General features: G+C 43.1%; 1 protein-coding gene across 1 annotated transcript in view; it reads right to left on the bottom strand.

Annotated features, from left to right (window-relative positions):
* Nucleotides 1-14,226, bottom strand: part of Arhgap31 (Rho GTPase activating protein 31) — a 110,194-nt gene that overhangs the window by 40,875 nt on the left and 55,093 nt on the right. The window contains exon 2 of the mRNA XM_020176544.2: nt 1,951-2,053. Within this exon, the coding sequence (XP_020032133.2) occupies nt 1,951-2,053 (103 nt within the window). The remainder of the gene's footprint in view (nt 1-1,950; nt 2,054-14,226) is intronic.

Here is a 14,226-nt window from a genome sequence, read left to right as displayed (position 1 = left end):
TGTAGAGTACTTGCTTAGCAAGCTTGAGAAGCTGGCTCCTGGCTTCAAGCTCTAGAACTAATAAATAAATAAATTAAATAAAATTGGGCTCTCTCTGATGCTGTCCCAACCTGAAGGCAACTGATGGGTTCTTAAAAAGATAACTATGTTGTGGTCTCAAGCGTGCACAGGTATGTGATTTTCTAAGAGAGCAGAAGGAGAACAACCTAAATTTACTTTAGTCCAAAATTTCCCTTGTTAAAGCTGAGGCCAGTCATTAAATAAAAAAGAATTTGCCACCACCCAACCGTCTCTCTAGTGCATTTCAGAGCTCCTAGCAAACCATCAACAAATATTTGCTGTTAGAGGATGTGGATATAGCTCAGTGGTACAGCACTTGCCCAGCATGTTTGAGGCTGCTTTGATCCCCAGGATGAAAAAAAAAAAAAAAAGAAAAGAAAAGACTAGGACAGTAGCTTGCATCCGTAATCCCAGCTACACGGAAGGTGGAGATCAGGAAGATTAAGGTTAAAGGCCAGTCATGGAAAAAAGTTGGTGAGATCCCATCTCAACAAATAAGTCAGGCATGATGGCTCATGCCTGTTGTTTCAGTTATGCTGGAGGCAGTAGGTAGAAGGATCATGGTCTGAGACCAATCCTGGGCAAAAACAAGAGACCCCACCTGAAAAACAACTAAAGCAAAAAAAGGCTGTTGGGGGGGTGCGTGGCTCAAGCAGTAAAGTGCCTGTCTAGCAAGCTCAAGGCCCTGAGTTCAAACTCCAATACTATCGAGAAAAAAAAAAAAAAGCTTTTGCTGTTAGTAAAACTCTAAAAAGTCACATTCATAAGTTAGTGCAATTATGTAGAGATATATATATATTCATTACAATCTATGCCCCCGGTGTAGCGCACTTGTGCAGCACTTGCCTACCATGCACAAGTCCCTCAGTTCCAATCCAAGCACCACAAAGAAAAATAAGTAGATAAATAAATAAATGAACAATCTACGGTTGCAACAAACCAATTACTTTTCTTAAAGCCACTGCTTCCCTAGAAGTAAAAAGGATGCTTTATTCCTTTGGTATAATTTAATTGCAAGTAAGATTTGTGGGGGGAGGGGTAGAAACCAAACAGGAGGAAGATGCCAGACTAAATTACCTGCATAATAAATTAAATCTTACATATTAACCTTGTAATAAGAATGTTCTTATTATTTTAAAAGTTTGTTTATAACCAAAGAACATATAATAAATATGTAAAAATCAATACTCATGATGATCTTTTTGGTGTTAAAAATAACATGCAAAATAAATAAACCTATTGCTTTAGTCATAGAAAGTATATATCTTATATATGTATATATTTTATATACGCTCAGCATGTGTACTGTATATACTCTCCACACGTATCTGTGGTTTGTGTCAAAGTCTTTGCCCACTTAATATGATAGAAATTTAGAATAAATCAGTAGAATAGGAACTGTTCATCCATTAGTAATTTTCAAAATAGCAGTATCAATTAGGGAAATGTGCAATGATGCAGACTTCTGATGAAACATGAAATGTCTGCCAGCAGAAAACCTCAAACAGCCTCGGAGTTAAGTACTGTGTAAGGGGACCTAATCTAGCTGAGCTTAGGGCAGGTGAGGGAATGATAATGTGTTCCATTTTCTAACTTGTAACTTAGATCATCTGAATTAAATCAAATCCACCCTAAGAAGGATGAGCCATACCCAAGACAAATAAACAGATTGAAAGCGTCCAGGAGCGTTTGTTGGAAAGAATTACATCAGGCCAGGGAGTCTCCTGATTGGATTAGAATCAGTCGGGTGTCTGAAAAGAGCCATATCTGATCTAAGCTCCAACCCTTCCCTCCATCCCTTCAGGGTTTTGGTACCCAACACGTGCAGACAGAGGCAGGGACACAGGAAGGCTGATGGGAGAAGGTCTCTGGGCTAGTCTCCTGGCTCACCTTAGCCGCTGTATGTTTGAGGTGACCCCTGAGAGCCGGTAGATCCCGTCCACAATGCCATGGGTCTCTATGAACTCTGCACAGCTCTTCAAGACATATGGAACTGTGAATAGGAAAAGAGAAACAGTAATATGTCAGATGTAAGTGGGACTGTCTTTTAAAGCTATGCCTTTAAAAATCCAGATCGCTTCAAAGAGAAACAGGTATGGTGCTCACAAGAATTACAAGTGGAAGCAATTATAAGCGGTAGGTGGTTTTCCTTTTGTATTTTTTAAAGTTACAGTATTTAGTCAGGTATGGTAGCACAGCTGTAATCCCAGTTACTCAGAGGTTAGAGGGAAGAGAATCAAGGCCCACCCAGGCAAAGTTAGTGTTTTAAGATCCTGTCTGAAAAACAAGCCAAAGCAAAAGGACTGGTGTGACATGCTCATCTAAATCCCCAATACAACCCCACAAAGTTTTGATAAAGTTTTAAAAACTTACATGTTTTAAGAGTTTTTTTCTTTTTTTTGCAGTACTGGGGTTTGAACTCAGGGCCAACACCTTGAGCCACTCCACCAGTCCTATTTTTGTGAAGGGTTTTTCAAGATAGGGTCTCACAGATCTATTTGCCCGGGCTGGCTTCAAACCCCTATCCTCCTGATCTCTGCCTCCTGAGTAGCTAGGATTGCAGGCGTGAAGCACCAGTGCCTGGTTTTTAAAAAAAATTTTTTAAGAACTTGAAAAATAAGCAAAAACTCAGACTTTTGAGAGCAGCAGTGACCTTGGAAGTCCCAGAGCTCAGTCAGTCTCCTCATCACACCTGTTCTCCAGGTATGGTTTCCTGACCACCGACATCTTAGTAGACATGCAAATTCTCAGCCCCACCCCAGACCTAGACCCAAGTTCTGGGGATGGAGCCCACTGTGTTTAAGCACACAGAGTTCTAAAACACCTGCTAAAGTTGGACAGCTGCTACCTTACCTTCCTTAGTCTACACATGAAGAATCCGAGGCATAGGCAGTTTTTTTTGAGGTACTAGATTTAGAGTTTGAACTCAGGACCTCACACTCACACCCCCAGCCCTTTTTGCTTTTAGTTTATTTTTCAGTTAATCTCTCACTTTTGCCCAGGGTGAAGCCTCAGACCATGCTCTTCCTACCTCTGCCTCCTGAGTAGCTGGGACTACAGGCATGCCCCATCACACCCAACCCTAAGCACAGGTAAATTTACTTAACTCATTAACCATTACTTATTGCTTATGAAAAGTAATCAATGGGAAGAAAATGCTTATAAGTAGGTAAAAGAAAGACACAAATTTGAATATACACCGTAAATTCAGTTATGTTACAAAAAAAAAACTACCAATGAAAAAAGACTGAAAGAAAATGTGCCGGGATGTTAAGCACAATTTAAAGGTTAAAGTGTCGAACTGTCCTTTTAAGGTGAGAGTCCCTAACTCTTCCCTGCAGTCACTGACCACATGCAAGGGGCTGACATGGCCTCTTGAATTCAGAGCGCCGGTGGAAGTCTGGCTGTGTTGTTTTTTCCTTGGGCTGACGTTGAGAGGCTCAGCCACTCAGTGACTTAGAATGGCAGATGCAGGCCTGCTGGATGCATGGAGAGGGCAACTAATCACTGCCACTTGGGTCCCTGCGAAGGTCCTCCTGGAGCCCCCCCGTGAGAGTGCAGCAAATGGTGGTTTTCACGAAACAGTCCAATTTCTCAGACCGACGTCTTCGGGAGCTCCCAGAGGCCTAGAGGTGGTAAGGTCCTCCGTGAACTGAGGCTCAGGGTGGCACTGCCAGTGTTCCCAGCACACACCCATCCATTGTTTTCTTAGAGTAACTAATGTCAATTCATCAGTGCAATTGTACCTGCTTGCGCCTACACACAATTCCAAACTGGGCTGGACCTTCACAGGGTAGACACCATGTTCAGATTCAACATTCTCCCCTCTTATTCTTCTTCTTTCCTGGGGATCTAACCCACGGCCTCTTAACGTGCAAGAAAAAGTGCTCTACCACTGAGTCACAGCCTTGACCTCTACCTATTTACCTATTCTCTATTACGATACCTTCCAATCACCCTCTCCCCTTGCTGCCTTCAAGCAACTGTAATACAGCACTCAACAAAACCGAGCAGACTTCAAAGAATTCTGCCCATCCCTCAAAAGCTGTGTAAGCCAAGAGCCTGTCTGCCCAGAACACATCCACACGAGTTTGTCCCATCCTCCAGGACTGTTGCTGGGAGAATCTTCCCAGTTAACCCAGGCTAGGGAAAGGAGCAAGGATTGGAAATATTGAGACCAGAGGCCAAAGAGATGGAAGTACTTCCTGTGAGTGAGTACACATGGGAGCCAGGTGGAGGAGTGGGCAGGAATTCAGATCTTCTGCCTACCTTGATTGGATCTATTTTGTAAAAGAGGGTTCTTGGTAAGACTGTATCTTCTCCCTCATACAGATAGATAGATAGGGCTCCCATGCTTCATAGGATACAACACACACACACACACACATCTTGAAATTCCTGCTATGTACAATGATGGTCAACTCTCTCCCTACTGTACAAAGCTCTTCTGTAACCAGCCATGTGTGGGCTATGGTTGAGAGTACAAGTTCGGTTGCCAAACTGAACTTGGGCAAAATACATAATGATTGTGTTTGCTAGTTTCCACAACTGTAATATGAAGATAATAGTGGTGTTAACCTCCTAGCTAACACTGAAATCATACTTGTAAACATTCAGCACAGACTCTGGCATATAAAAAGCATTCCAGGATGACGGCTATTATTTTTACTTGCAGCTTATCCAGGTTGTGAGTTTATAACTTGGTTAGCGTACCTTCTTCCATTGAGTGGGTTCTTACCAGTCAAAACTCATCTCTGCTCTTTGGCCACTGTGTTCTTTTTCAGTAAGTGTTTCTATTTGGGAGTAACCAGGTCTCTGATCTGTGCATTTAGGTGTTTCTTTGTAGCACAAAGGCACTGTTTGTTTTAAAGGTGGGGAAAACACATTCCATTTACTCTGGCTTCAGTACAGAGGCCCTAGAAGCTCTTGTCCACCGCTCTGTTGAAGCAGGTGGCGTATTAAAACACCCATGGCAAGAGGCCACCGTCCAGCCCCTGTGAACTGTCCCTTTCCTGGGTTCTCATCCTGGGTGGAGTCGGAAGGGGTAAGGATTCTCCATCACACTCTGTCGTGGGAAAGGATTCGCTTCCTCTCTGCGCAGCCATTTGGAGCAGTGGGCATCCCACACAATGAGGTTCCCTGACACACTCAGAAGTTGAAGAACCTCTTCTCCAGATCCAAGCTTCTCACACTTTGCTTGTGGATTTTGTTAACATGCAGATTCTACTTCAGTAGGGAAGTGGGTGGAGGCAGGTGGAGAACTTGCACGTCTAACAAGCTCCCAGGTGATGTGGTATGGCTGCAGTGGCCCACGCCCAGGGCAGCAGGAGTCTAAAGATAGCAGTGGGCGATGATGTTGCAGAGGCTCCAAAGAGTTTAGTCTTAGACTCAGAATTCTTGAGACTCTTGTTCCTGGGGTCCAAGCAGACTGAGGACACCCTGGAATTCTGGACAGGGTCTGACACAAAAGAGCTGAGTAGATAGAATGGAAAGAAAGCTTCCATGGGAAATTTAGGCATGGAAAGGAGTAACACTGGAGGTCAGAGTCACAGAGCTGGCCCAAGGGACTTTCAGTCTTCTTCTAGAGGGGTTCTCACAGCTGCTGATTATGATAGGATGATATAACTTAATTGTTTTCACTGATGGTTCTCTAATGTCACCTTAGTTTTTAGACTGGTGATCTCAAAGATAATTTGTTCGTTTGTTTTGTTTTGGCAGCACTGGGGTTTGAATTCAGAGCCTCACACTTGCTAGGCAGGTGCTTGTTCCACTTGAGCCATTTGCCAGCCCTTTTTTTGTGATGGGTTTGTTTTTTGAGATAGAGTCTCTTGAACTATTTGACTGATTTGGAATGGCAATCCTTCTGATCTCTGCCTCCAAAGCAACTAGGATTACAGGTGTGAGCCACCTGTACCTGCTTCAAAGTTAAATTTTAATCTAAGCACAAAATACATCTCTAGGTGGTTTCTGATGAAAAGAAAATCTTACTTTCAATTTAGGCTTTACAATTTATGAAGCATTATAAAATCCCTTGTCTCAATTGCTCTAACCCAGTACAGGTGAAAGACACTTTGTACTGATAAATTATGTGGGCAGCTCTCTTCCATTCCTGACTTCTTTAAGAACTTAGTTCAGAAAAAGGCAGCTGTCAAATTATTTCTCTGAGTCATCACCCCCCCAACACACATCGTAGGTCTCTGTGTGGCTGGACCTGATCGGTTTGGAAAACAGACTGGAACAACCCAGTTTTATTTGGTCATGCGTGCAGCAATGAAGGCCACATTCTTTCGTAGTGCATTAAATTGTATCCTGCTTTGGGGAAATAGACACTCCCCAGCCCCACTCTGGAGCTGGTTCAGGTCTTGTATTAGTCAGATATCACCCCTCTCTGGGTCCTGCATCCCTGACTTTCAAAGTGAAGTCTACTAGTGCATTCACACACAGGATACTACTCAGCCATCACAAGGAGTGATATATGCACAGGAGGGCATCCCAAAGACATTAGGCTGGGTGATAGAAGCCAGTCCAAAAAAGAGTCCATACCGTATGATTCCATTTATACAACTCTGGGAAATGAAAAGGAATGGACAGAGAAAGCAGGGAAGAAGCAGGAGATAGGGTTGACAGAGGGGATGGAGGAGACTTTTAGACTGATGGGTACATTCGTTATTTTATTTGAGTAAAACAAAGGACCAAGAGCCACTGGTGGGTAAAGAATAATGGTATCTGAGGGGAGATAGAGGGGAGAGTGAGGGACAAGACTGCACAGAGAAGAAATCCACATGGGAGAGAAGGGAGACATCTTAGTGCCTCTCTTTGGCATTTTTGTCTCTGGCATTTTCCCAAGAGATGTAGAAAAGACTTAAAGACCCGCTCCATTATTCTAGGTTGTCAATTTAGAACCTCCTACGTGTTTCCCCTGGATGTCAGAGCTGTCTCGTGGCACCCATGGCTTCTGTCTCTCTGCTAGCTTCCACTCTTGATGCCTGTCCTGTCTGTCTCTGTGCCTCTCCAACCATCTCTCTGTCCTGTGCTCCTCCCCAGCCTCCATGTGGCTGTCTAAGAGGTCACTATTCACCCCAATTTTCCCTGATTCTCACAGAACTGCTTTCTGTTCTCTCCTCCTGGCCTAATGTAGAAAATTCTAGAAAGTTTTGAAAAATCGTGGTATTTATTTAACAAAGTACAGAATAATGTTTTCTATAAAAAATTAACTACTTTCTGTATTTCTAGGGAAAAATTAAAATACATTGGAGCTTTAACCTGTCCTCTTTGGATAAAATTGTTTCTTAATTTTTTTGTTTTAAATAGGGCAGTAGAGCTGGAGGAGTGGCTCAAGTGGGAGAGTGCTTGCCTAACAAGTGTAAGGCCCTGAGTTCAAGTCAGAGTGCCACCAAAAAAAAAAACAAAAAACAACAACAACGACAAAGAAAAAAAAAAACCCTGCTGGAAAAAAATAGGACAGGGTGTGGTATCACATGCTTGTAGTCTCAGCTACTTGGGAGGTGGGGGCAGGCGAATCATTATCTGTGGGTGGGTCAGGCCAAAGTTAGTATGAGATCCTATCTATTTAAAAACAAGCTAAAAGCAAAAGGACTGTGGGTAAGGATCCATTGGCAGAAGGACTGTGGGTAAGGGTCCAGTGGCAGAACGCTCATCTAACGAGTGCACGACCCTGAGTTCAGTCCCTGTGTCCCCTGAAAAAAATTGATATACCTCAAATGCCATACATTTACCATTTAAAAGTGCGCAATTAAGTAGGTTTTGTTTTTTTTTTTAGAATAGCCACCATCACACTATCTAATTCCAGAAGATCTTATTCCCTAAGAAACTCAACACCCATTATCAGTTACCACCATTCTTCCTCCCTCTGTAGCACCAATCAGCTTTCTATTCTGATGGACTTGCTTTATCTAGACATTTCTGGCAAATGGGATCTTAAAATATGTGGCCTTTGTGAATGGCTTCTTTTACTCAGCATATTTTTTTCAAGGTCTATGTTACATGCTGTAACACGTGTCAGAACTTCATTCCTTTCTATGGCTACACAATATTCCAAATAATATCCTAAAGAATTTCCTCATTTTAGTTACCCATTTGTCAGCTGATGGAAATTGGAGTTGTTTCTAATTTTTAGCTATTATGAATAATGCAGAAATGAACCTTAACTGTAAGTTTTGGTATGGACATATATTTTCAATATTCTTGGATCTGTATCCAGGAGTGGAATGGTATCTCTGTGTTTAACTTTGGTGGTTTCTGGGGTGGTTTTGGTGATACTGGGGTTTGAGCTCAGGGCTTCATACTTGCTAGGCAGGTGCTCTAATGCTTGAGCCATACCTGCAACCCTTTTTCCTTTGGTCACTTTGCATATAGGGTCTTGCTTTTTGCCCAGGGCCAGCTGGACCACAATCCTCCTATTTATACCTCCTGCAGTAGTAGGAAATGACAGGTATGTGCCACCACACCCAGCTTTTTCTTTTGAGAGGGGGGTCTCGAGAACTATTTTGACCCTGCTGGCCTGGAACCACAATCCTTCTGATCTTGGCCTGCCATGTAGCTGGGATTACAGGTGTGAGCCACAGCACCTGGCTTATGTTTGACTGGAGGAACTGCCAAACTGTTTTTCAAAGTAGCTTTGTCATTTTACATTGCTGCCAGCCAAGAGGTGAGGATTCTGATCTCTCTACATTCTTGCCAATACTTGTTATTGTCTATCTTTTTTATTACAGTCATCCAACTGGCTGTGGATTGGTGTTTACAGAGCTTTTGATTTGCATTTCCCGAGGATTAATAATATCGAGTATCTTTTCTTTGCATGTATGTCTTCTTTGGAGAATGTCTCTTCAGATCCTTTGTCCATTTTTAGTTGAGTTGCTTATCTTTTTTTCATTGAGTTATAAATGTTCTTTACATATTCTGGATACTAGACCTTTATCAGATATGACTGGCAAATATTTTCTCCTATGCTATGGTTTGTCTTTTCATGTTTCAATTTTTTTGACTTAACTTTAATTTTTTTTTTTTTTTGGTGGGACTGGGGCTTGAACTCAGGGCTTCATGTTTGCAAAGCAGGCACTCTGCCACTTGAGCCACGCCTCCAGTCCATTTTGGTGATCTTGAGAACTATTTGCCCATGCTGGCCTTGAACCCTGATCTGCCTGACCTCAGCTTCCCAAGTAGCTAGGACTACAGGTGTGAGTCATCAGGGCCTGGCTCATTTTAATTTTTAATTGACACAATACTTGCACATATTTGTGGTGTTCTGTGAGGCACAGGTTTACATTTTAATGAAGTCCAATTAATCTGCTTCTTCCTTTTGTTGCTTGTGCTTTCAGTGTCAGGAGCAAAGCTTATTTCAGATGAATATTGTTGTATTTTTTAGCTCTTCACCATTCACAGACCTAAAAATGACATTATAAGTAAGGCACTGTCTCTTATTGCTATGGATCAGATCATACAAATCCAAAAGAGCTTTGACCTCTGGGAAATTAAGCCATTGCCCAGGTCAGAACCATTCTGGGGCCATCCTTTGGGACTTAGTAGTTAGAAGTCCTACATGTTTAACTCTGTAAAGAATTCAAGTGCAATCTTCTCCCAGAAGAAGGAGGAAAAAAAGGAATGAAGAATGTTAATATTTCTCTCACTTTTCCTACAAGGCTCAAAGAAATTGTTTTGTTATTATTTCACTTTTAAATCCAAGACAAAAGATAAAATAAAAATAAATTCATTTCAGGAGATGTGTTATTTGTTTATTTATTTGTTAGTTTTTTGAGACAGGGTCTCACTATGTAGCCCAGGGTGACCTTGAATTTGAAATCCTCCTGCCTCAGCTTCCTTAGTGCTGGGATTACAGGCGGGAACAACTATGCCCCCAGAGGATGGGCTTCAGTTCTGTTTCCTCTTCTACAGAGAGAGACTGTATTTTGTCTTTTGAAAACAGAGACTTGACTGTGTTACTTTCCTGCCTAAATACCTCCATGGCTCCGCATCACCACAGAAAGCACCCACAGGGCAGTGTGAAGCTTGCAGGCCTTCCACAACCTGGCCAGGCTCCATCTTCCCCCAGGAATGCTGGGTTCTGGCCAACCTGCCACTTCCTGAACCCCTCTGCACTTTCACACCTCCCTGGCTCTGCAGGGGATGCTTCCCTGCCTGTGCCTCTTCTCTACTGGAAACTCCTCCCATTTGTGTCTGAGCCTCCCTAACACCTTCCTCAGCAAAACGGGGTTCTACTTGGTGTATGTGTGCATGTCCCCAGAACTTCTCCTTGGTGGTACGCTCTAGAATCTCTAAGTACAAGTCAACTGCAAATGAAAACAGTACCGAAAGATCATTTTTCACTTTTCAGATTGGCAGAGATACATAAATTTGATAACACCCTATGATGGCAAACCTATGGTAAATCAAGCTCTGCTGTGCACTGCTGGTGGTGTCAGGGTAGACTGACGCCACCTCTGGAGGGCAAATTGACAATTTCTACCAAAATGACAGGTACACATACCCTTTGACCCAGTGGTTCCTTTCCAAGGAATTAATCCTATAGCTATTCTTATGTGATAAATAACATAATTTGCAAGGCTATTAATTGTAGCAGTTTTTGGAAGCGCTCAAGACTATCCATTAACAACAACAACAACAACAAAAAAGCCCACTCACATAAATAGTGAAACATTTATACCACGGAATATTATATAGTCGTTAAAAAGAATGTTAAAACTTTCATGTATTGATATAGAGTGGTTTCCAAGACATATTGTTAAGAAAAAAAGAACAAAATATATTGTTAGCAGAGCAACATAGTGATATGCTAGCATCTGTTTTATAAAGAGAGAATAAAAAATAGATGTGTATATTCATTTGCCTATGCATTCAATAGCTGTGGAAGAATATAAAAGAAAATGATAAATTCACTGACCTACAGGCAAAGGAGCTCAAGGAGAACATTCCTCCAACACATTATTTTTTACAAATTTTTTTCATAAATTCAGTTCCTAAACAGAAATTTACTGCATACCTGTTCTGTCCAGCACCAGGTGCAAGGTATTGCCTATCTCCATGCCTCTACACCATCTTCATTACTAGCTTGTGAGCACTGCCCTCTCAGTCATCCTGAGCAGTCTTGAAAACACAAGCACTCAAAATGTCTTGATGGAGCTGGGTGTGGTGGTGTGTGTCTGACACCTTAAGCTACAGCAGGAAGTGTAAAATAGGAGAATTGAGGTCCAGGTGGCCTGGACAAAAAATGAGACGTTATCTCCAGAATAAACAGAGCAAAAAAGGCTGAGGTGTGCCTCAAGCTGTAGAGTACATGCCTTGCAAGTGCGAAGCCCTGAGTTCAAACCCCAATCAATCAATCAATAAACAAACAAATAAATAAAAGTCTTGCTGGACAGGAAACTGGTCATTTTTCTCCCCTTGGGTCTTCTGTGCTTCATTGACAGGTGGAGCCTTCAAAAAAGCAAACACTATGTGCTGGGCACTGCCTCACGTGGCTATTTATTTGTTTGGCAGCCCTCTCCATTCTACGATCATAGCTAACTAAGAAACAGGTAAAATCATCTCCATTTTGAAAACATGAAAGCTGACTCTCAGAGATTAGTCCAGCCCTGGCTTGGTCCAACTTCAAAGTCATGCTTTTTCTCTAACGCCAGAAGTGATGGGGAACAGGAAAAGTTCCACGTTCCAGCTATCCTGCCTCAAGTCCTCCTCTTCAGGAGGGCAGGCCCTGGGAGTTGGTGTCCAACCATGGAGATGAGACTTGAGGACATCTGATTGGTTGGCCAACTATGGAGGTGACACTGGACGATAGCTGATTGGTTAGCCAATTGGTCTCTTAACCTTGACTTCCAAAATGCCTGAACTTCTCCTACCACAAGCCCTACCATTAGGTGCTCAACACCTCTTGGTTAATATCCATTTTAAAGTTCCTTTTGAAAAAGTTACAAAAGAATATATGTGGGCCAAAAAATGACAAAGATGCACAAATATAAAGACTACAGAGTGACGGCCAGATTTAAACTATTCTTCCCCATGTATCAAATGACAAAAAGTGACCCTTACTGGAATGCTAATAGTAGTTACCTCTAGGCGGTGGAGAATAAATGGTGTTTTGCTTTTCTGTGTTTTTAATTTTGTTTTTCTAATTTTTTCATGATAAGGATATAGGATATTTTTTGGCTGTTTGAATCCTAGATCTTGGGCTTGCTAGGCAAGTGCTCTACCACGTGAGCGACGCCTTCAACCCTTAAAAGTACTTTTAAAAGGTCAGTTTTGAAAAACAAGTTTCATTAAAGAAGCCAGAGGGGTTTCTGAAATCAGTGACTCAACTTCTAAATATTTGCAAAGTTCTCTCCGGTGACCCACTGAAGTGATCACCCCTCTTTAACAGAAGTATTTGCCTAACCTGTTGACCTGGGCAGCCAAGGACTAGCTCTGCCACACTGCAGAGCCAGGCTTCCAGAGACATATGGCTCCCTGGAGCCATGTCCCCACCTTCCTTCCCCCCCACCCTGCCACTTTCTGGCTCTCCGTCTGACTCTTATCCCTGTTGGGGTCCTCAGGTCTCTGCAATCAATTCAGCCCCTGTCTTTCTCAACCAAAGCAGATATTCTAAGGACCTGCCAAGATTGAAGGACAAAAAGGTGGAAATGGTCTTTGCCCTCCAAAAGCTGAGATGGGAACAGAGAACAATGGTGAACCTACTAGGTGCAGAACCTGAGTTTCGTACATTTTCATGCAGTCCTCCCAGCCACCTTGGGAGGGAGGCATTTGTCTCTGTTCCACCAGTGAAGAAACAAGCCCAGAGGTCGAAAGTAACATGGTCAGCAGAAAGATCAAAGTACCTGAAGGGCCCTAGACAGGCACACAAGAACGTGACTGGAGCTCTTTTAAGGAGATTGCATGGGGTGGGGGAAGTCAAACAGGGCGCTTAGGTGTTTAACAAGTACAGGAAGTTGTGTGCATTTACAGAACACCAAATGCATAAGAGGAACCACGTCAGAGAGTGCTGAGATGGGACCCCACGCTCAGGGGCTCACAGTGTTGAGAGGACAAAGAAGGACAGATCAAGGTGTGCCAAAGAACTGTGATGCTGGTACATCGGGTGACCCGTGATGGATGCTGGGATGTGTGGTGGGAGTTGATGTACAATACATGCAGATGCTTGGTTAAATGCCTGGCATAACAGACACCCAGTAAACGTCACCCACCTTCCGGTGGCATTGGGAACAGAGAGTAGTACAAACAAGGTGGGAAAATAAGGAACAATGTACTGAATTCCAGGAATGCTGACTAGACCAGTCTGGTGGAAAAGGGCTCAGGGAAATGGAGGAGTTTTTAAATGGTGCCTATGAAGACTGCATTCTATCTCAATCTCTATTTCCAGATACGCTTTAAAACCACTACTTGATAATAAAGCCCCCTCCTGCTCTACAGCACTCAATGGCTCCCCATTGCCTGTACTGTCCAATTTAGGCAGCTCTGGAAGCAGACATTCAGCTGCCTCACCAGAGTCAACCCTGGAGTTCTTTCCTTCAAGGAAACAGAGCTTTGAGAACAGGTGCAGAGGGCACAAACACATCACAGTAAAACCAAAAAATAAGGTGTCCCTTTAGGGTTAGTGAAGAAGGCCGCTAAAGATTTGTCAAAGATAAGGCTTGGCAAAGTGGCTCATGCCTCCTGTCCCAGCTACTCGGGAAGTAGAGATCTGGAGGATCTAAGTTGAAGGCCAGCATAAGCAAAAAAGTTTAAAAAGCTGGGCATGGTGGCATAAATAGGAAGATCATGGTCCAGGCAGGCCCAGGCCAGAAAAAAAAAGAAAGGGGTGGGGAGAGGGCTGGGGTGTGTTTCAAGTGGTAGAGCAACTGCCTAGCAAGCCTGAGGTCCTGAGCTCAAATCCCAGTACCGCCCAAAGGACAGGGATGAAAGAGGAGGTAAGAAGGCTCCATCTTTTCCAGCTGTTGCCTGATGTTTCCTTAGGAAAACTAAGAGCTTTTCTGACTCTTAGCTGGTTGAGGGCGGGGAGGTTTCTGGGAGCACCCATCTTCAGTGGGTTAATGAGCCTGCGGGAGAAGACTCATGGATGCTCCTGGGAGTGTGTTCGAGGGGGGTGGCTGTGGCTGTGAGGAAGGGTGGTGCTGAGTCGAGAAAACGGGTGGGGTGTGA

The sequence above is a fragment of the Castor canadensis genome, chromosome 5 (assembly GCF_047511655.1).
Source record: "Castor canadensis chromosome 5, mCasCan1.hap1v2, whole genome shotgun sequence".
Lineage (NCBI taxonomy): Eukaryota > Metazoa > Chordata > Mammalia > Rodentia > Castoridae > Castor > Castor canadensis.
This window is presented reverse-complemented; position numbering and strand designations above follow the sequence as displayed.